We start from the raw sequence: 23,875 nt of genomic DNA on the forward strand, positions 1-23,875 counted from the left end.
GCTGTGGCAAAAACTGAGTAAGGCATGGAAGTTTCCTGCAACTTCCTCTGCCAGATGCTACCGGTCGAGTTGCTGCCTAGCAGCCTCAAAGAGCAACCTCAAACTTTCAGATATCTTTCACCCCCAATTCCATACAATATGTACTTCTTTCTACTGCTGATGACACAAAAGCTCTGATTCTTATAGTTACTGCATACCTGGCAGAAGACTGTCATTGCTGTTAACAGGAGTATAACACATGATGTGACTACAACTGCGTTCATGTAGAGTTAAGGACCTGATATAAATTCTTAGGATTCCCCTGGGACATCTTCAGGGCAATCCCAGCTAAGTGTGTGCTGCTCCCAGGAGCTCCGCAGCTCACAGTACCCCTCCTCTCTGTCTCAAGCATCAGTGTGGAAAACAAGCTTCACTCTCCTGGAGTTGTCCGCAGCTCCCTGTTCCAGCTTGATTTCTTCCCCTCAGCTTCCCATGACACAAGGGGCCCGATCCAAGACAATCCTAGCCTCTTATCCTAATCCCTTGTCATTAGACTCTCAAAAGTCACTTCGTACTGCCAAGGAGTCTCAAGCAGCATCCAGAGGACTGGTGCAGTTGGGCCCAGGCTGGATGAGAAAACCCATAGGGGCACAGACACCAGTCTGTACCATGGACTGCTAAAGTCTCCTGCAAACAGTGGGCTGGTATTTCCAAGAAGCAATTCTTTATCTGGCAGAAGGAAAACAAATCTCTTCACGTCACTTTCTGAACTCGGAGCTGTGAGTGTTTATGCACGTCAGGAGCATCTATGTACACAAGTGGTTCTGCAGAAGTATTCAGGACAAGGCTTTACAATAAACCATGTCCCCATGCTACACTCTACACCTCAGTCATCTAATGGCTTGCTCTGATATATGATAACCCTTTATCAAGCTTGTCAGGTGCTTCATGTGTGCTTACACTGGTGAGATACTACTGCCCAGCCAGGAAATGCTTTCAAAGAAACATCCATGAAAAGATTCAATTTTGTCACATCACATGGTTATTTTACTTACCCCTGTCTTTTCATCGAAGATTTTGATTCCCCCAAAGGAGACTGTTAAGAAGATTTTTTGTTTATGTTCTCCTTTCGAACGAGCCGCAGCAACAATTCCCTATTGAAACAAAGAACAGTTTGGCTGGTTTCATTACTCTTCTAGGTGACACAGCAGAGCACAAAGATTTGCTTGTGGACAGTTCACCACTTTTCTAGGAAAACTTCAGGGCTTTCCAGGAACAGTCCTCCTCTTACTTCTGGCTTCCTCCCTTTTTTCAAGGTACCACATCTCTTTACGCTACCCAGAGAGCATTTCAAATGTGCTCCCACTTCCAACCCCTGCACTAGCTAATCCTCCATGAAATCTGTTTTCATGGAAGCTGAAGGTCATTTCTAGCACACTTTTCCCAGCTATAACTGTTTTGTTTTCTGGGTTTTTTTCAAGAAAAAAAAAAAAAACAAGAAGCAGTGGAGGAGAAAAATGCCAACAACTTTAGCCTACTTCACAAGCATGCTTATCTGGAATAAGCAAATTGAACTTCTTATAGAAGAAGAATATTCTTCTCAAAATCAAACTACACCTCTGCTGTAAAAAACTGGTACTGACGATTAGTTTCTTCCCTGATCTCAGGCTTTTACTTTGTAAGGGAACTTGCTGATATGAGTCTTGTGTATTATTCTCCCAAAGCGTAAGTATAATAGTAACTTCTGTTTCCACCTTCTCAGGAGCCTGCCCTGACCAATAACACTGTACTAAGATCAACTGTAATCAATTGCACTATTAAATAAATGAAAATATTTAGCCTTTATTTGGTGCAATTTCAACATGTTTTAACAACCACTAACTTATGTTTTAAGACCTTCATGAGGTGGTTGTTCTCATTACACAGACATGAAAATTATAGAGGAAAAAATGGACTCATTTGTCAAAAATCACCCCAAAACTTTATGCGTGGCCTTAAAACTCATGTTGTTAGACACTAGGTTTTCACAGCCCACAACTTCACGCTATGCTGCCTTACATACAAACACGAATTTCTAATGCTCCCTCACCTCAATAGTTTTAGTCACCTCACAATACTGTTTAAATCAATCTCGCCACTTTGCAAACAGGTATCAGGCATCTGGGAGATGCAGAAACGGTAATCCACAGAGGAGAGAGACAAAAAGGCTTGTGCAGAACAGTGACACCTTTCCCAGATTGCTTCTAGGAACTATGAAATGATGAGAAATAGCCAGTATACAATTAAACCAGATAGAAATATTGTGGCAGATACGATAAATCAACAGTGCACCTTTTAGAACAGATTAGTTTTTGCTTGTCATAAAATGTTCATAACTGATTTGTAAATTATCTACCAGATCTTACTTTTAGATTGTCGAACCGTAAGACGCATGTCACTCTCCGCTGTTTATTCATGAGTAACCACCTGCTCCTCCCAGTTCCTCAGGACTGGAACCTGGGTGGTTGGTAGTGTAAAAGATACTACTTAGTGATTTCTCCTTCTGAAAACAGAAATGGGAAATCCATCAGCTCTCTTGGCAGAGTGCTGGGGAGAGGACTGGAAGGAAAAAAAGGGGAAAAAAAACTGCAGAGGATTTACTCCTAGACCTAGCTTGTAATCCTTGCAGTGCAGGCGGGAAGCCAATGGCCAACACTGCACTCAAGAAAAACACAACTTAACTCCTTCCTCTCAACCACTCCAGCTCTTCCCCATTCCCCAGGGCTACCTAAAGGATGCTTCCTATAGAGAGCTCTTACACTCTTCGAGGGTTCTAAGAAAAGACTGAGCCAGAGATGTCTAGCATGCTCCAGGAAGCCCATCCTCTTACACCACTAGTGCTTTCAGACTCTGTCTACTCACTACATTTGCAGTCTACTCAAAACCTGCTTTTGTCACTGCTCCATTTCTTTCCTAAAACTCTGGGGGCTCCTCTTTATCTTCTCTTGCTCTGTCCTCTCAGCGTGCTGCCTCCTGATTTTGTAACCCACCAATCCTGCCATTACAGGTGCAAGACATTATCATCCCATTGAAGACACCACTTCCCCCCTATGTCGGGCTACCTACACCCCACAATGTCACTCACCCCTTCCTACCTGTCCCAGCAGGAGATAACAGTCAAAGGCAGGGCTGTAGTTGAATAGCACTGTCATATAAAATGTTCTGATATACCATTGTTCTTCATAGTGGTTTACCTCTCCTTTTGCGTAATAAAATTATTCTATTTGCAGATGTGTTGTTTATAATTTGTGGACAAATTACAGTGGTGTCAATCATGAATAACTACTGAACTCAGAGATAATGTATTAAAATTAAACTGGGATAAGCAATACCAGCCAGGAGTTCATGTAAAATTGACTGATTTAAATACATAATTAACTAGACTGTGACTCAGTGTCATGAAAGGAGAATGAGCAAAAGTTCAAGCTGAAATTCACTCCCCTTGACTCCATAATATTAAACATTAAAAGTTCCACTGTACCTTAAGCTTCATCATGGAGTCTTGGCATAACTTGTCTCCTCGCGCGGCAGAAACCTCATCTATCCCAATCAGTTTTGCCTTGTATCGAACACCGTCACCTTTAAACCTCTTTATTAAAGTGGCTTCACTGCGATCCTGACCTGAAAAGACATAAGGGAAACAAGGAAATTTGCATGAATGCAAAAGAAAATAAATGAATAAATACTTGCAATTACGTGGCAAATTAGATCGAAGTCCAAACCCTAAACATGCGAACATCTGAATACAATTAGAAGGAAAGTCCCAGTTCAATGAAACCTTTTGGCCTTACAACCTCAAACGAATTCATAGTGGGATTGCTGCCATACAAAATGTTCTGCACGAAATTTGCACACAAATTAGGTTAACAGAATAAGAGATAAGCCTGAATCAGACCTCATGGATCTGAAAACTTCTGATCTGTACAGGTTGTTTTAATCCCAATACACTTGAGAATTCTTCATTTTGCAGACAAAACTCTAATAGAAACATGCTACTGTTTCCTCATATACAAACTTACCTAACCGTATCAGCAATATTTACATTATTACCATTTGAACGATGAAAAAACAAATAATGTTATTTGCCTATAGAATATTGCTGCTCTAAAACCCCCACAAGAAATACTGTCTCCTTGTTCTCTTCTTTCTGCTTAGAGACATACAGAAAAAACACAACCAGCAACGTTGGCTCTCACAGGCTCACTCTGAGAAGTTTGAAAAATGGCACAAGACGTTTCTTAATAAAAAAGCAATCAAGGGGTAAGATAGCACAGCACTGATAGGGCCAATGTACATAAATTACAACGCTCAGACTAGCCTGAACCACACGACGATAACACGACAGCAATCCATGAAAGGAACAGTTTTGTCGGAAGACTTTTCCCCTGAGTATCTGCAGAAGAGTTTATACCACGGCTTGGCTGGAAGAAATATGTTAGTTAGGGAATCAGTCTTCCTAAAATTGATTAAGGATATATTTTGCAGTTGTCTGTGGAATTTCTTGCTAGGATCTCAAAAAACCAGCAGTGAACTGTAAATAATTGCAACCAAACAAAGAACCAAAGAAACAACATCCAAGGCACAAAGCAGCAAGCAAAAATGGGAGATCTTAAAGAATTTGAAGTTTCTCAGACCCAACAGAAACCATCAGAAAACTTGCCTAAACACGGACTGACGTTGCTAAAGTTTACACTATTACCACCTAGGAACTCTAGTCACAGATTTTGCCCCATCCTTCTAGCTATGGTAAAAAATGAACAAAGAGCCAGAGCCTGCTATAAATGAACCCTAGGTAAGAATCTAGTACTAGACACCTGTATTTGAGAATGTTACCCCAGATTTTCTCCAAAGCTCTTTCCTATTTGAAATGTCAGATTTAAGTGTGGAAAAATAATAAAACCTGCTTCTTCTGCGTAGCTGGTGTTTGATAAGCAGAAGTACAGAAGATGTGCGGGGAAAAGCTATTTTGTTTTGCATTTCTTTAAAAGCACCTTTTTCAGCAGTCAACACTTGGGTCAACTTTACTAGTGTTACACACCCATCAAGTGGATCAACAACTAGGTTCAGAACTATGGAACTAAAATTTTTACAATACCACTAGAGGAAAAACTAGAGAGCATACACGACCAAGGAAGAGTACTTCCAGATGAAGATACTCATTTGGTTCTTCTTCCCCGAAAGCACAGCACAGTCCACACCGTGAACTAACGACGGACTAAACGAATGTTAAAAAATAGAGCTATTTTAAGCATATTGAGATCTTTGAGCACACAATACTATTTATTTAAATGAAAAATATCAGCTCAGAGCACTGTTTTGATGCCTCATTTATAGCCCCTTAAGGCAGCTGATGAAGTGTTGCTGTGGTAGTTCAGCGGCCACCCAACTGTTGCCATTGATTCGTTTTCACTCCTGCTCCCTCAAAAGGAATTAAACAGTGTTGAAACTTCATGCTCTTACATTATACTGCATTTAAAAAAAAAAACCAAACAGCTAATGAGACATAAATGATAAATCAGAAACTTGAAGTAATGCTAACACCATTCCCCAGGAAGATGCCAAGGCAGATGTTGGCACTGTCAGCTAAAACCAACAAAAAACCATTTTCCACTTTCAGCTCCAGAGTGGGGCTGGAGGGAGAACATCTGGAGACACAACAAAGTACAATGGTAACAGTGGACTTTTCCATAGGTCTTTTATACTTGCAAGGACATCCTGTTGATATGCAGTAAATAAAACCCAATTCCAGTATCTTTCTTGCCAACAATTTTCAACCTTACATCTTCACTACAGAGGAAGGTAGCTGTTAGCTAATGGTAATATCGCAGGAGTGTGTAAGTGTTCAAGAGTGTTTCCTGGGCCTGAGCCATGATAGCGACCTCTCATTCATTTAGTTGTTTGAACATTTATACTTACTCCAACCTATGATCTATTCTGCTGAATGTAACTAAATCCCTGACATTAACAGCCCATTCAAGCACAACTTACGGCTATGTTTGCTTACGCACAAGTCCCATGTCAGTTATGACCCAGATTAAGCAGGATAAAGTGCTTCTGGGATAAATGACTGGGAAAAATCATCAACCTGAAAATGATGTAGATATTTTAAATCGTGGTGGAAACCGCAAATTACTAGAGACTACAAATTCATCCGTAAAACCCTAGAGCATATGTCCCATGAAAAAGCACAGAGAACGCAAACACACGCTGCCCTATATTAGAAATCAGCCATCTGCAACAGTCACCACTTCTCAGTGTATATCCGGATCTCCCCTCATCTATGTTCATACTTGATTTCCAAATTTTGGTGCTCTAACCTGTACCGAAAACACTTTCTACCTCCTTGGAAAATTACCACGTGACAAACACTGTCAGTGTGGTCAATTTTACAGCACTCATGAGATGTGAGATTTATACGGGGTGACACTTCATTTGCACTCTGGACACTTGGAAGTCAGATAGTCCAGACTCTCATAAACTTTTCATTATTAAAACAAAAAAAGGGGTTTTTTTTAATGACACTTCTTGAACAAGGTTCTTCCTTTGTTTGAAACTGCGTAACTAAGAGATGCCTGAATCACAAGGCTGTAATTCTTCTTAATGTGCCAGAAACCTGCCCAGGAAAGCGCTGCCTTTTCCCTTCCACGTAACAAGCAGAGCCAATCTTTTCTTCTTCACAGCTCCTGCCCTTGTCAGCAGAGGCTTGCTGCCGCACTTCGCTCTCCGGCCACCCCCTGCCACCACACTTGCTCGGTCCCAGCCTGCGGGAGGGAGGATTACCCTGGATGAGGGGCTGCACTTACTGCTGGAGCTCCGTTTTTATTTGAATAACGAGAAGCTGCATCTTGGGGCTTTCACTCTCAGCTTGCCTTCCTCAAACTACAAATAACACCTCAAGGGCAGAGACGAGGACGTTCATAAACCAACTACGAAGATTTTTTGGAAAACTGAAGCTTGAGGTCTCAAATCATTACTAGACTATAATCTACAACAAAATTAGAAGCATGTGTTTAATGACAAACACTTCTTTCCACAACACATTATTTCCTAAGATCTCATCTTAGGATTTCTTGACTGCAGAGAAGACCACAGCTGCCAAAGTCACACCAGCTGAGCAGCTGATGCCCACCTCAGTTGTCCACCGTACCCTGCGCAGGTAGGGATCTGCCCAGCGTTTTTCAGAGGACTAGCCCCACTAAGTCACTCTAAAATGATCCTAAATTAAATTTCTGTATTAAAACTTTTTAAACTTTAAGACCAATGAGTATTTTCCAATGGTTTGCTCTAAAATGCTTTCATAAATATCTTTTTAGAAGCAAAGAAATATCCCAAGCACTTGTTTGCAACTCAAGCCTTTCACAATCCAAAATGGAACCAGATTACTAACAAAACTAAAAGCGATTTCATTCTCACGCCCCAAACTGAGAAAAAAATGCATAAGTCGAAAAATCCAGTAACAACATCACATAACTTCAGTTTAGAAAGGTGATCAGTTTTGATTAGAAATGTGCCGCTGCTGACACAGACAAAGAAACGTTTTGTTTGCAGCATATAGATTTATAATCCTCAGAGGCCCTTGAAATGTAAAAGTAATTATTTTATCTACTTCTATAGATATCACCGTCCACCTTTAAGCCATACTTGTTCCAGCTGGAGCCACTGCTCCTGCGTGAGTGGGAAACATGACCTTTGCTGCCGAGTTGTGACATTGCACTTGGACTCCCACAGTCTTTTGAGAGAACAATAAATCCCCGGAGCTGGGTGATACAATGTGCTTCTGAGCTTGCATCTAAAGTAGAGAGAGGCTTATCATTATGATCAGCATTAAGGTGTTTTATCCATCTCACTAAATATACTGTAAAAGCAATAAACAAGGTTTTTAACACAATCATTTTTATTCAAGGCAATATACCTTAATTAAACCCAGCTTCTGTAAAGCAAGCTAGAGAGAGACCTGAAGCCAAAACCCCACATACTCAACCCAAGTACCTCAAGTGTAGTCAATCCCAAGACATGACTGGTAAACAGTCCAAGGGGAACATAAGATGTTGCAGAAGATCCAGGTCAGAGTAGCCTGAGTTGAGCACCGGAGGTGGGTGCTCCCCGAGCTATACCCACCAGCAGTGGTCACTGGAGCTGCTAGGGGAGCTGCTCCCAAGGCGCTACCACCACAGCAGCCCATCAGCTGCCTTCACTCTGATGTCAAGAGGGAAAGCTGTGTTTGCATGAGGTTATCCGACTCCACATAATGCATAATTAATTTTGCAGACTGAAGCTCACTCAAAGTTTTATTCCCAGGCACTGTGTATTTTGGTGAGTGTTTCAAGAGGACTTATCCTCACTCTTGGTACAAGTCAAGGATTACACTTGATTTCAGCTCTTAGCCCAACAGAGCACCAAGCTAACGCTGTATTAATATGCTAACATTTAGAGCAAACGCTGTTCATTCTCCCAGGGGATCTCTAAGTGAGTGTATTTCATAAATTGAAAAAGAAAATAAACCCAAGCATCACTGCAATAAGCACACTGTTGCTTTTTCTGTATGCTCTTAGAACACGCTACACATTCGTCACAGCACCTAATAATCTAAACCAATAGCCCTGGAAATGGCTATATCCTTTATTTAAATGTGTGAAGCCCTCAGGGCATAATCTGAATTTCTTGATTTTATGACTGTAAAATATATAATGATATTATCACCAAAGTCAATAACGTGCTCCTGGCAATCAATTTGCTGAAGAACGACACACTGTCTTTTTTTTTTTTCTTTTCTAACTAATAAACTGTCAAAGTTATATCCACCACACATTCAAATTATAAACCTGAAATAACACCTCCTTGTATCTCGCAGGGCTGAAAAACAATCATATACACACTTATAAACAGCCTACACCTTCATGGGGACAATTAGCATTTTTATAGCACCAACACAGTGGAAAATACGAAACACTGCAGCACAGAATGACCTCCAAGATGCCGCACACACCGAAGACTACTGAATTAATTGCTAAGTGAAAGATATTTCCCATTAGCTGTGCATATATACGCCACTACGTCAACATATCTATGCATCCGTAATTTTATGTATTTGCACATATGCATACACACACGGTGCACAGCTTCATTTGGTATTAATTATCTGAAGAAAATTCACAGTAATTTTAATCAACTACAGATTTCTCGGAGCAGGGGGGAGTACATAAGCAGGTGTTAACGAGAAAATACTCATACATAATGATATGTACCTTTCACTACAGCAGCAACTCAACAGCAATACATGAAGGAATCATGAAAAGCTCAAACAGATTATTCTTGATAGCACATTTTTCTCAATGGCTTCACAGAACCCCAAGTCTGATGCAGAGGGCTCAAAACTATCCGTCACACAAAGGTATGGATCTTGATACCAATACTGCAGCACCTCGGGAACACAATTCTTTCTTCATAGGCATAAAAAAAGTTCAGTGCAGCACACTTATTTGTGATTTTAAAACTAAAAACCCCTCACAAATTCCCAGATCCTCCTGCTATATGTTAATCTCATTTTTGAACTTCTCTGCTAGAGGTAGAAAACTAAGTTGCCAGGTCGTGTATTTGTCACTGTCTTTGGAAGCACGACTGCCCAAACCCACTGTGCTGCACCTAGAGATCTGACACAGAAAAATAAAACCTTTTTCCTTTTTTAACATCACATTTTAGAAAAGAGAACACATCATATCTAGCAGTATAAGTGCACACAATTTAACTTCTGGTGCTACCACTCTTAACATTCTCTTCCTCTAACAATATTTCTCAAATGAGTTTCTTGCAATTAGCCATTTTTAACTTTTTTTAACAAGAGAGTTACTTCAGGGTTTAATTTCAAGATCTATAATTCATCTCAAGTGACCAGAGTACATTCGCAGCGAGATCTGCTCACAACATCAATCACCGCTGTCTTCTGAATGAAGATGTACTTTGGATTTCACACTTTATTTCATCGATAAAGGCTAGTTCCCAGCAACTGAAAAAACCTACTCATGTAGTCAAATGCAACCTGTTTATGGAGGTGGAATACAACCTTAAAAAGCACGTTAAAATTTTATAGGGAATAAGCACCTCTTCTCTGTATAGGACCTTGGTTACAGCATATGAGTACAACTTGAATACAAAGTTCTCTTTTCATCAAGTGTAGGGTAACTCCTAAAAAGTCTGCAAGATGCATTCTGGAGTGCTTTTCACTCACCCAGCTACCGATAGCTTGCTGTAGGGTCAACAAGTGAACCCTCTTGGGGTCTACTGTATTAACAAAGTGATATTGCCAAGGTACAAGTACATAAAACCTCAGCAAACTATCTTTCAAACCTCCTCCTGCCAAGAACCCTACCTCTTCCTCCGAGCTGCCCTTGCCCAGGAGTGCCATCAGGAAGCACGTGAGCCTCCTCACCTGAGGAACTAGAGGGAGACCCTCCCTCTTGCACTGCTGGTGCTTCGTCCTCTTGGTCCTTCTGCTCTGAAAAAGGTAAAATGCCCCACTCTGAAAGTAATGCAGACATTTGTCTTGAATGCAAAGACAAATATTTCTACAGAACATGATAAACCATTTAAAGAGGGGAAACAGAAACCACTCTGAAGGCTCAATGAACTACTATTATGGTTAAATTTAAAAACATTACCTACAATTTTAAACACAGATAAGGGAAAACTCAATCATCATTCAGACTATCGTCTCAGCAGCACTTCCCGATTGTTCAGCACTGCTATTCACAGTACCCTCCAACTGAGAGATTTTATGGCTTCTGGCATTATTAGTCTGTGAATCTCTGTACTCGAAGACACCTACACATCCCCACTCGTAGAACCAAGTTTCCTATGCAAGTAAAAGAGATGTTCCTATATTATTTGCTGTCTTTGATCAGAGCTTTATGAGCAAAGATGTCATTCACAAGGTGACAGCAATTGCACTTGCCAGGTTTTTCTCTTAACACTTTGTACTCTACACAAGCTAATACAAAACAAGATGTACATTTCACTGTCTCCAAAGCAAAATGGTCGTGTGGAATAGATTAAATTATTTCTTTATAGTACAAAGAAATATGTGTGAGTATGTCAAGAGAAGAATTCAGTTATTTACAGAGAAGGCCTCAGTATAAAATAATGTTTGAATAAAATTTTGGACGAATCTCAGTGATGGAGAGTCCTGGGCGAGCACACGGGAGATGGCAGTGATTGAGCACACAGGCTCCTCGGGCAGATGACAAAGCACTCATTTTAGTTTTAGCCAGAAGGCTCACTGATCAGTTTTATTTTCTGAGATGGTCTTTGAGATGACAGTATACAGGCACATCCTCAGACACAGAAATGACCAAAAGCTGAATGTAATTAAACTTCCTTTCAGCCTCTGTACCACGCAAGTCTTCATAAATCTTTGAAAGCCATTTTGTAAGGTGCCTTTTGCAGGCTGGGTACAGAAGCACCTCAAATCCCAAATTCTACACTGATTTAAACTGAAATAGGACATTGCAATAAAACTTCTTTTTGGGGTACTAGCCTTGTTCAGCAAGCCCCAGGGAACGACCAAAAGAAAAACAAGGAAAACTTGGCGATCTATTTTCTGCTGTTAGATTAATAAAAATTATGTTTTCTGGACAACTAGAGGGGAAGGGAAAGTACAGGTATCTGTAGATTCTCCTCTTTAAGACAGACGATAGTTTAGCAAACTTTGTTCACTTAATGTTTCAAAGCTGGTGGAAATGTTTAAATCAAGCAAACATCAAAATGTCAAGTAAATAAAGCCCTTGGGAAAACAGGGTCATCAACCAGTTCATTCCTTACCCTCTTGCCTGGATGTCACTATCAAATTGGTTACTTCTGAGACAAAATCAACTAAGAGAAGGATTTTGCAGTGATCCTTAATTGGTGTTAATATGGCACTGCATTTGGACGGGGCATGGTAGAAGTCCAGAGACTTTGAATACCAAGGGACTCATCACAGCTGTACTAATATGGCGAAGCAATAGAGCCCTAATGGGGCAGCCAGTAGATACTATCTACAGCCACAAACCTCCATAAAGGACTTCCAAAGCAGCAAGGCCAGCCCAACTGGTGCTGCTAAATTACCCCAGAATGTGTCATTTCCCAAACAAATCTGAACTTGCTGGGCAAGAGGAAAGTAAATTAGAATTGCGTTTCCTTCCAAGCTCCACTGCAACACAGAGAAGCACCTTAAAGCAGGTGCAAAACTAGCCAACACTAGGAAAACTGACCATTTAAAGATGAGCATCTAAATAATTATTTTGGTATGTGAACATTCATCAAGACTTGCAGAGTTGCTGAATTCCCCTGACTCTCTTTAATCCTACAAGAACTAAAAGTGCTCAGATCTTATAAAAAAATCAACCTGCTTTTATGTGTCTACCTCTATCTGGATTTAAGTATGTAGTTTTCAGAACAATTTTAATTAGACTTTAACTAAACCAGGACACAGACACGCATGCGCTTACACGCGGCGCCCCAAAGTCATGTTGCGACACACAAATTCACAATTTACACTTCAAAGCCTACAAATACATTCTGTTGATGAGTCTATCAAAGAGTTTAGTTTTTGTTACGCATAAAGAAAGAGAAAGGGTGGAGAAACAGTTCACTTCACACAAATGCCAAATTCTTGTGCTGCCCTAAGATAAATATTAATTCTTTGGGACTATAAAAAGAGCAAGTTAAGAAAAGGTTACGCTCTGCTGATTAACATTCCCAAATTCCTCACATGTTCAATAAGAGAAAAATCTTTCCATTCAAGATAACTAATTGCAGTCTCTGAAGTCCCCAAAGAAAAGAGCAATAGCCCCTAACAGCTAAAGCAGGACGACAAAGCCATTCATTGATTTACACTTTACCCTCTCTTGTCAACACTGTGGTCTCCTGCTGCATCAGTGCTGCGTGCACGCACAGAACTGGGACTGTGCACCACACTGGATGAAATCATGGCCGTGTGCCAGGGCAACCTTTCTCCTTGAGCCATCCTCTTTGTCAATATAGAACTTTATTTTGTTGAAGACTCATGCCACTACTTGTTAAAACAGTTAGAAAACGATGCAGTAGATCACAACAGGCTGCAAACATCTGCAAACTGCAGAGCCTGGTGGTTGTGCTTCTGTTCCTTGACTGGTTTGGTTCATCGTTGCAAATAAAGTCTCACCTAAATCATAGGACTTTGTCTCTAGGGAAGAGGTGGTGAACATCAGTCCCAAACGAAGCATAAAAGTTCTCCCACTTGGCCTCCCCTGAAGCTCACTCCACCCCACCACCCACTTCACTTAACCCCAGTAACACTTAAGCCCCGATACCACTGAACAAAGACTCCAGCAGCAAAGCTGCATCACGCACCGTGCTGTGACGGCGACTATGGACCAATGTGACATTGCAGCAGCAGAACCACCCTGAGCCTTTCTTCCTATGGAATTAGTGGCACTGACAATTATGCCTGGATTTATTAGTCATTCTGATGATATTGGCATAAAATGCAGTTCTGGAACATGCAGATCCCTAAGTTTCTGTCTTAAAAAGCTGGATCCAAGGGCCACGGCATCAGAGGCAGCATGTGGCCTCAGAAGGGAATTATGTACCCACCTTACAAAGCCTATTCTCACGCAGAAAAGGGGAAAGAATGAAAATGACATGTTAAAAACACACAGTAAATAGATTTGTAGAAAGTATCCTATGATCACGTTAATTCAATAACAAAAGCAGCTGCTATTTATTTTCCACGGGCAAGCAGAAATACCAGTATTCACCACATGGCAGCCAAGAAAAAAATAAACCGCTATTTCCCTGCTGAAATTGTTCACATTTTGCTATCCAATGTTTCAGGAAGAAAATTATTTTCATTTTGGCCTCCCACTGCCTCTGCAACATCAGAGAATATCTCTCCCTATTGGAAAAACAATAGGAGGCAAAAAGGAAAGCAGCTTTTTTCCGGAGACTTTGGGCTAAAAAATGCCATCAATTTCAAAATTACAACAGTGGCAAAGTGCTTCTTTCAATATGGTCCTTTCATTTTTGCCTCCTGCTGCCGTTCCTATTGTCAAAGTGGCAGCAGGAGGCAGAAATGAAAAGCCTACTGCCGGCAATCACCCTTGGGCAAAGCGTTAATAAGAAGTGAAACACCCCTGTGCCATAACAAATTCCAGAGATAAGAAACTGGGGTTTGCGCATCTCTTGTGTGCATAGTGCCACAGAGGATCAGCCCATCGGGATAACTCTTCTGTTTCTGGAACTACACTGATCAGGCAAAGGAGCCAAAGCGTTTGGGCTGGTACTCAGGAAACCAAGAATGAAACAATACTGTCAGAAAAGTAATAGAATACACACAAACAAACTGACAAAGCCCACTAGATAACTCTACTGCAAGAAAGAGGAAAGGAAATTACTCAACTGGGAAAAGTTGGGGCAATTTTTCAAGGCACTGGGTAAACGGGCTGAGCTGTAAGGGCACAAGGACCCAATTGCTCGCCACGCTAAACTACAATGTTTGATTCTGAAGAGCCTGTTGGTATGTGAAGGGAAACAGGAGAAAAGACCAAAGCCAAGTGCTTAGTGCTACCAATGTTTTTACAAGTTTTAACAAATCCGCTGAGCCACCTGCAGATCAGCCCAGCATTTCAGAGCTATTCACCTAAAGAATGGTAGGAAGGTACAGTGCAACCAGAAAGACATTGCTAACAACGCTCCTTCCAAACACCCTGCAAGGCAGAGAGAAGCTCTTGAAAAGAGTGACTCTAACTAATCCAGCCAAATAATCACCCCTGTCTCTTGTCCTCTGGTGAAGTTTCCAAAGAACCCAAGTTGCCCAACTGCAAATCAGTGTCCTCCAAACATGACTTATTTAAAAACGATGCCTTCGTTACCTGAGAGGCTGAGTCACCAACTGAGCAGTACCTGAAGGTGCCTCTGCTTACAGCCCCCAAGGGTGTCTCTGGTAGCTGGGCACTGCAAGGATGACCAAACTGTATCGTTTTTGGAAGACAAATGAGCGTTAAAGGGACAGTTTAACCGAGTTCTAGGAAGTTTTAAGCAGCTAGAATAAACCAAGACAGAGGGCAGGAGCTGTGTCTCGATCTGTTCCTCCTTAAGGCTTGAAAGACAGCATATTATTTGCCAAGATTATACATGCTTTTTTTACTATGTGTGTGTCCTGGTTTGGCCTAAACCAGGCTGATTTTCCTTTCAGTGATTGTTACTTTCAGCTAAGTCTCCTCTAAGTAACTGCACTTTCTGAAACTAACTGCGTGTTGTGCAGACAGTGTCTGCTTCCAGGACTGATAATGCTCGAAGTTGGTAGTTATCGCTGAGGCACCAGTAGGGATGTTGTGCAGTAAGGCTCTTGCTGTACTTAGTCTTAGAGAAACCAAGGTCACTGCTGAATCCCTCACTGCTTACGAGTGAAGAGCCGAAGGGGGGGTCGCAGCTGCAGGGGGGAGCAGACAGGGCAGGTGACCCAAAACTGACCAACGAGGGTATTCCACCCCATACACGTCATTCTCGGTATAAAGCGGGGGCATCACGAGGGTCTCGCTCTCTTTCTGCTATGGCCGGTGTCCAAGGAGGACTCCGTCTGTTTTCCTGCTGCCCCCGATCCCGATCCGTGCATCCCTGAATCCAGCTCTCGACCGTCGCTAGGCCCAGCCTGGGCCTTCCCGGAGCCTGCCCTGCAGTGCCGGTGGTGACGTGGCTGACTTCAGGGGAGCTCAATCTTGGTTTTGTATATATATTTGTATATATTTGATTATTTCTATTATTGTTATTATACTCTTTTCCATTATTATAGTTTATTAAAACTGTTTTAACTTTCCAACCCGGAAGTCTCTCTCCCTTTTCCCTTTCCCTTTCGGGGGAGGGGGGGGGATAACAGAGAGCATCTGCCACAGGTTTAATAGCCGGCCCAGCTCTAAACCGTGACAGTTTGTGATAGCAAGAGTTCATTACAAGAGAGCAAAATCATATTCCTCTGAAGACCTTGGGGAAAAAAGTGTGAACAAAGTTGACTTCACCTACAGAAGTTCTTTAAAAACAAGAGAAAACTACTGGGAAGCAAATAAAAGAGCTAATGAAATTGAATATGGTATTATTTTTCATTGCACTAATTAAATAAAAGAGAGGAGGGTTTTCTTCACTGAAACTGAGCCAAGATAAAGTTACCCTTCTCCCAGTAGAAATAAAAAGCAATGGTACTTCACGAACAAAAGCACTATTTCCTGTGCTAGAACTGAACAACAGAAATTTATGAAGCCTGAAAATTATTATGTGCAATGTGCACCTAAACTGTTTCATCACCTGTGTTAAAATAATAAAGAAAGATTATTTCAAAAAACATTCCATATGAACTCAAAAGGAGGAGAAGACTTTCATTCTTAGGTCAGAGTTCTTTATTGACTTAATCTGTACAAAACCCTTGTCATATTAACTTTAAGGACATACAGATAAAATCAGTCTGCTGAAATCAACACAAGTATAAAGAACAGCCTCAGGGGAAAAAAAAATAGATTCTATTTATATCATTAAAATATTAACAGACTTTTAAAACATTATTATTCCTCCTGCAGTTGTGCTTATCTTCTGAAGAGTGTAAGACCTGTCTACTTGGTGTAATACTCTAGTTATTTGGTGGCTGGTACCATCAAGCTTTTCTGGCTATTTCTACCTCTAACAGTATGTTGTGAGATCACACTGAAAATACTGATCAAATGATGCACGATTCCTCCTTTGGACTGCACCCCAATGCCTTCTCAATTACTTGCCTATAACTTATTCACTTACAAACAAAATTGACTGTGTCTAATCTCCGTGGAAAAAAAACCCAACAATCTAATAATTTAATGTCTGTATGCAGCTTAGTGTATTATAAGATCGGGCATTGCCATGCCAGGTTAGTATGCTACTGGCTGGGGGATTCTCAAGCATCTGTCATGAAAAATAGGTCAATTCCTAGCCATATAATTCTGATTATGTCAAAATACTTATTCATGAGTTTCCCAACTCAACATACTTCAAATAAGTCATATTTATGCAAAAAAAAAAAAATTACATCTAAATTATGGTTGCTAACAACTGGGTTATCACAGCTTCAAACACTCTGGTAATCCAGAAATGTGGATAATGTTTTTCCCTTACAACATAATATGCAGTTACAGAATTGTTTTTATTTCCTATTTGCCATTATTTTCAGTCTGGTTTCCCAAGAAAACAAAAGCAACACAACCACCCACTCCATGGGTGTATGTGGGAACGTGCAAAGCAACGGAAACCCCCATCCTCCCTTCTCATGCCCATTCTTCCCTGCATTAACACTCGAACCTTCGTGCCAATTTCAGTCAAGTCTCATCTATATTATGAATTTTTCACTTTATCTGTCAGGGGAAAATAGGTGGCTGAACAGAAGATAGAGACCCTATTAACAGATTTGCTGAGGAAAGGCCACGCTGTGAGCTTGTCTTTCCTCAGATCTTAGATCAACATCAAGGATTTCCCAGTTCCTCAACTCACATAAGTCTGTCCATTGAAATTTAAAAATTACCAGAAGAAAAGGGGGGTATATACAACGACTTAGATCATACACATGCTTGGCAAGATCTCACTCCTCCCAGTGAGAGAACAGGAACGACACTGAGCTGCAGGTAACGCTCGCGCAGTAACACGGAGGTGGAAAAGTTCATTACCCAACCAAGGCCATCTGTGACTAGCTGATCATATAAAAGACAAGAACAAATAGCACCTCTATGGTTTTCAGTGACCTTGCAGGCAAAGGAAAGGTCTTCAGGATCGATATTTTCTTCATTCCATTGTACCTTTCCACAGCATTCAGATTACCTGTGGATTTCCCCTTACTTTTACCACTACTTGCTTTTATCAGCACCCACACGATAGATTCCACTTTTTACCCACCGTATCCCTATTAAATATTCCAAAAACTTTAGGCTTGGCAGAAGTAAAATCTTTTAAACTTTCCTCCCCAAGTAAGTGCTGCCTAAGCTTATATTTCATCTTTCAGTATATTGCCAGAAGGTGCAAGTGAAAAATGTATAGTACTATTATTCCTAAGGCAAAAAATCATGAGCCTAATTCTTCGCTTTACTATGTTTTCTTTTATGCCATTTTAGAGATGTACTGGTAAGTCAAAATGAAGAGACACTCCTCAGAGCAATGCCCACAGCAAGAGGCAAAAGGCACAGAGGCCGTGTGCAGGTTGTCCTCCTTGGTCATACGGCATAGCTTATACCTGTCTATAATCTATAGGATTCTTTGCTTCCAGAACAGAGAGGAAGGAATGGTTTTACCTTTCTTCAATTAAGAAGTTGTCCCTGAACAACAGAGAAAGACACACAAGACTTAAAATCTTCTGATGGTCTTTCACCTTTGTGTATTACCAAACCTTAAGTTTGTCTTTAAACAATCAAGAAAAGTTGCACTCAAAACCGATCTTTAGATGTTGACACTAAGTCATCAACCCCACAGCTACTTCTATAAGCTTTTCAATACAAATGCGTGTTTCTGGCCACCATTTTAAGCAGCTGTGTACAACCCTTGAGAGGTTCAGTCCTCTGACACCTGCAGGAGCTGCACGAAGACCCGAGCACGTTACAGCCATTACTCCCATATTTGCTCGAGGTACCACGTACGCACACAGCTCTATTCTGTCAACGACCTTTTTAATCAAAAAAAAAGAAAAGGAGGGCATTAACACTTCTAAATGCTTTCAATTACCAATGTCCTAATATTAATTTTCTAAATGTTCTTCTACAGGGGTAATCAAACTGCAATCTGTGTTCCCTTTGTCTGGCTGCTTCTCATGCTAGGATTTAAATGCTATGTTTTGTTTAATCTCTAATAGTTTTCCCTTAGACCTTTCTGGTGGAGTCTGCAGGCATTCAATGTAATCTGATTGTTGATTATGTCCGTAGCAGTTATTTAACTGCCTATTGGGCTGCTTTGAAACAATCACAACGGTGGCTAACAAGACTAATCTCAGAGCTAACATTTAAGAAAAATTTTTTTTAAATTTAAATGCCAGTTCTTTCTTCAGTCACCCTCCTACGTGATACAACAAAAATAAAATCTATTCTATATTAAAAACATCAACAGTGAGCCTGAAGTGACAGATCAAAATATGAATTCAGATGTTCAAAAATATTTCTACTGTATAGATTTTATAGTTAAAAGACTACTGTTATATGAAAACCCCTTCGTATTTTAGAAAACCTAACAGTATAAGACAAGGCAAGTTACAGCAGATGTTGTAAGATGAGGAAGACTTGATTCTTGGGATCATATTTTGGCAAGTAGCCATTTAAAAATTATGCAGAACTCATTGTGCAAATGCTGACACTGCCTTTTGGCTGGTCTGCACTGCTTCTTCAACCCATTCCTCACACAAATTTCAAGCTGTTTACCTAAAACTTCAATACTTTCCTTAGGAAAATGTGTAGGTTTGACTTCATTTCAAATTTTCTCATTTCACCTTTTCACCATCTCAAATATTAGGCATTTGTAAAGCAGAGTGTGTACAAAGGGGAGACATTTCAGCTTGACTTCGATTAGAATCGCCTCGTCCAGCTACACTTGCAGGATTGGACTTGGTCAGGGCTGAGCTGACTAAATATCCATCTGAATAATGCCACTGGGAAGCTCAGCAAAGGAGTTAATAATAATAGACAAAACAAGATTCATTTAATCAGCTATGTATTTCTCTGATTATAACAAACAAAGAAACAGGATTGTATGACAATTTTGAGAGCTTGGTAAACTTCAGCAGTGCCTTGTAATGAAGCCTTGGCAAGAAATAAGTGAAATACAAAGATTTTTCATATTGATGCTGTGTAAACAGTTTCCACTTTTAGAAATGTATCCTAGCAACTCATAGAAATGGTTTTAAAAGACAGCTGGACAAAAACATAATTTGGAATAAAAACAGATGTAATTGCTAAACCAGCAAGTCTGGTGGTGGTCCTGAACTGGTCTTGCAGCCACATCTCAACTACAATTCAAGATGTTGAGAAAAGAAACACCAGGACTAACAGGTGTTTTAAAACTAACATCTGCAGGAACAAGTACAAAAAAGTACAGAGTTGGTGGAAATTATTCTGAATTTTGTATTCCTTTCTTACTGATGCAGAAAATCTCTTTGGCTTCCAGTAGAAAGGCCTCCTGAACATACACCTTGTGTTTTATATTTGCATGTTGTTAGACAGAGGTACAAGATGCATAACTGAACTTTTATTTATCAGGTGTTCGCTCAATCCCATTGCAAATAGAATTTTTTTTTAATTTAATTTTTCAGGAGAAAACTGAAAGAAGTGACTTGTATAATAATGCACAGACCTTGATTAAATATCTGATCCATAATTCAATAGAGACATTCTGCTGACATCACCAGCAACAAAAAAGGTTCATAAAATCTATCATGAATACAAAAGGAGCCTACACTATATTTCAGGATTAGTATTCAGACTACAATTGCATAAGCATTATTGGTGATGGGGATAAACGATGTTTATACGTAACAGGTCACCTTATAAAAATCCCCAAGAAGCTGAAACACGAGAGAAGAGCATCCTGCTCCCGAGATGCAAACAGAGAATACTCCTCAGAACACATTCAGTTTTACTGTGGAGGATTATTTTGCTTTTCAACGACTGTTTACATGTAAACTACAGTACATGGCATATACAGAATAATTAACTATCAGGCTGTAAAATCAGATACTGTTGGTAATTAACTCAAGTCACAAGTCTTCACAACTTCACTCAAAAGTGGTTGTAACTAGCAGCAGACACCAGAAAGTGGGCCACAGACTGGGTCCCGGTTTGGTGTTCAAAGACTGAGCAAGGGATTCTTGGGGAAGAAGAAGACTTGGGGCTTTCTTAGGGGGTGCGGTTGGTTTTTAAGCCAACGCTTACCATACATTCCCCTGGGTAGCTTAGCTAGCAAGAAGAAAGTCTATTATACTGAACATCTAATGGCTAAGAAGACTTTTTTTTAAACTAATATAGATACATATAACTTCCCTCAAATTTACATTTAACAGTTTGCCAAAAGATATTTTTCCACAAGAAACATTAGCTAATTTTCAGTCTCGCATGACATCTTGAATGTCCAAAGAGAGGCTCAACTAATTCTTTGATTTTTCATTTCTACGAAGGCCGAGTTTTCATAATTCCATTATCAAGTTTGTCAACAAATACATTACTAAACCAGTAGTACACACTGCAACATATTGCACATTTGATTTTGTTTCAATTGATAAAATTTCCATCTTTTATGATATGTTCTCTAGGTTGCGTACAAGGGGCCAAATCCAGAAATCTGTACTCCATTCACACCAAGGGTGTCATGATCTAATAGGCAGCAAGCTCTAGCTTCATCAAATCCACCTTTCTAGTGACATTAAGTAAACCATTTCGCTGAGAACAGATCTCACACCTCTCTATTAATAACCACAGTTCATTGAAGGACCACCCATCCTGGAAATGGCATTATCTCAAGCAGAACCTCCATACCACAGTACCCGTGACTAAGTGCCAACCAAAATATAAATCACCCTCTGGAGATCTACTGACTAGAGATGGATGCTAAGGCAATCAGCATCCTGTGCTGAACACATTAATAAAGTTCCTTAAGTTTGGTGGGATGGAAAATCAGACAGTGATATCGCCCTGAAACACCCTCCCAGATCCCAAGGACTCCTGTGCAGACAGGACAACTTTGCAAATCCGTGGTCTCCAGTACATTTTTTAATTCATTGACCTTGCCCAACTGCTTTTTGAACTTTAAGCATCCAACACAAACCTACTGCCCAAACCATCCCGTGGCAAGCAGTCCCAGAGTTTAGCAATGTGGTCTATGAAGACCAGGGTCCTTCTGCTCCCTCTGAAGCCAGCTCCCATCAGCTCTCACGCACCCCACAGCTTCTGCTCAAAGGAACTGTGAACACTTGCTCAGTTGGTTTTGCAGAACTAAACTTTCAGATGTCTTTCCAAAGTGGCGATTGAGAAATGAGAGCCCATCACTGCACATATAAATTTATTACTATTTTCCCCTCCATGTACATTGATTTACATCATCAGCATTGAATTGTACCTGCTGTTTCATTGCCTAGTTATTCAATAGCATCATACCTTTCAATGCTTCACTGCTATCTTTCATTTCTACCATTTTGGATAGTATTTCACTGCTAGCAAACATCCCTGCCTCTCTATCTGCCCCCTATCTGGCTTATGTTACTGGTTCTGGTTGACTGACATCAGTCCTCTGGCAATGCAAACGAGGATCACCATTTTATTCCCACTTCCCCTATTTCCCAATTCATTCATTACTTCTGAACTCTTAACACTTTTGGACTCATGTCACTTCTCAAGGAATGGGCAAAAAAAAAATCAGATGAAGATTAAACTGAAATTCAAATGGAGAGCAGCACATCTCACATCTCAGCAAATCCACAGTACACTTTGATTTATTTTGGAAAAACCTTAAGATCTTTTGTTCTAAATAGAGTTACTGACCTAGAAACACATATTCATCTCTGGAACTAAATCAAAATTCCTCCTACATAAATCTAATTGCACCAGTGGAAGTTAAGTAGTCCCTTAAGTAATTTAAGTTTCCTTATTTGGGGGGGTGGGGGGGAGGAATCAGACCTTCCTCATCGCTGGGAGTGTGTTTTGTAGAACAAGCCAGTTATGATTAATTTCTCTGTTTGCAATAGTAAAGGCATTTTCCCTTAAAACAGGAATAGGTGCCAGCGGATAGTCTGCATGTTAGTGAGCATTTCATTAGTGAGTAAACACACAACTTCAAAGTATGTAAAATAGTCTAGGTTTATGTTTTGTGGGGCTTTTTTTGGTTTTTGTTTTGGTTTTTTTTTTTTTACTGTCACTGCAATAAAACTCCCCACAAAATTTGCTGATTTCTGAAATACAGTAAGCTCAGAAACTATGAACCTTTTTCAGAGGTAGTTCTAATGAAACAAGTGGAAACTTTAAAGAATTAATGATCCTGATGGGTTTCTTACCTCCTACTCCTGTAATCATGAAACTATTTTATGAAAGGGCAGCAGCACCAATCATCAAAATCATCCCCCTTTTTCTGCAGTGACAGAATTTAAAAGAAAGGAGGAACCCTTGCTCTATGCCCAAAGAAAGGGTGCAAATCCCAGGAGGATTCAAGTCTCTTGCCTTAATTAGAGGCAAATGTAGCTGCGCAGCCCTGTGCCAGGTACCCAAGATGAAGAGCAGGGCAGGATGTCAGACTCCTGGCTTGGTCTATCTACAGGTTCTTCTGAACCTCAGCCTCAGAGTCTCAGCTCTCCCCATGGGACACAGAAGGGGCACGGGAGCTGGTGTAGTCTGCACTCCATCAACGGAGTGAGGAGATGGGGACCATGCGCTTTAAAGTTTGCATTGCAATGTTCAGTCCCTATGTACACGATACGAGAAACACACAACTTGTTATATGCAGGTCGCAAAATGACTTCTGGAGGCTGTGCAACCATGCTTCACAGATTGCTTAAGGGCAAATGTAAACTCTTAGGAGAAGTCTCCTCTCCCTTTTACCAGTCTGTTCAAAAAGTTCTTGCTCCTTTTCAAACACAAGGCTTAAGTACTGAGAATAACATTTCAACCCCATGACCCCAAGGAGGAGGTATCTCTTGTCAACTGAGGTACCATTCCCCTAACAGCTCTTTAGCAGCATGACCCAGTTGTGATTTAAGATCAAGGACAACCTGGGAAACTCGTGTCACAGAGCACCAGAGAATTTATTAGGGCCTGTGATTTCTTGTGAATCCCTTTTCCTTAGACAAGACTTTCTCTACAAATAGCTCTTTGTC

General features: G+C 40.5%; 1 protein-coding gene across 1 annotated transcript in view; it reads right to left on the bottom strand.

The window, feature by feature from the left end:
- Positions 1-23,875, bottom strand: part of DAB1 (DAB adaptor protein 1) — a 345,879-nt gene that overhangs the window by 58,615 nt on the left and 263,389 nt on the right. Inside the window, exons 4-5 of the mRNA XM_068406705.1 lie at positions 3,500-3,639; positions 1,035-1,133 (exon numbers count right to left, since the gene is read on the bottom strand). Of these exons, the coding sequence (XP_068262806.1) occupies positions 1,035-1,133; positions 3,500-3,639 (239 nt within the window). The remainder of the gene's footprint in view (positions 1-1,034; positions 1,134-3,499; positions 3,640-23,875) is intronic.

Source organism: Nyctibius grandis, chromosome 8 (assembly GCF_013368605.1).
Source record: "Nyctibius grandis isolate bNycGra1 chromosome 8, bNycGra1.pri, whole genome shotgun sequence".
Lineage (NCBI taxonomy): Eukaryota > Metazoa > Chordata > Aves > Nyctibiiformes > Nyctibiidae > Nyctibius > Nyctibius grandis.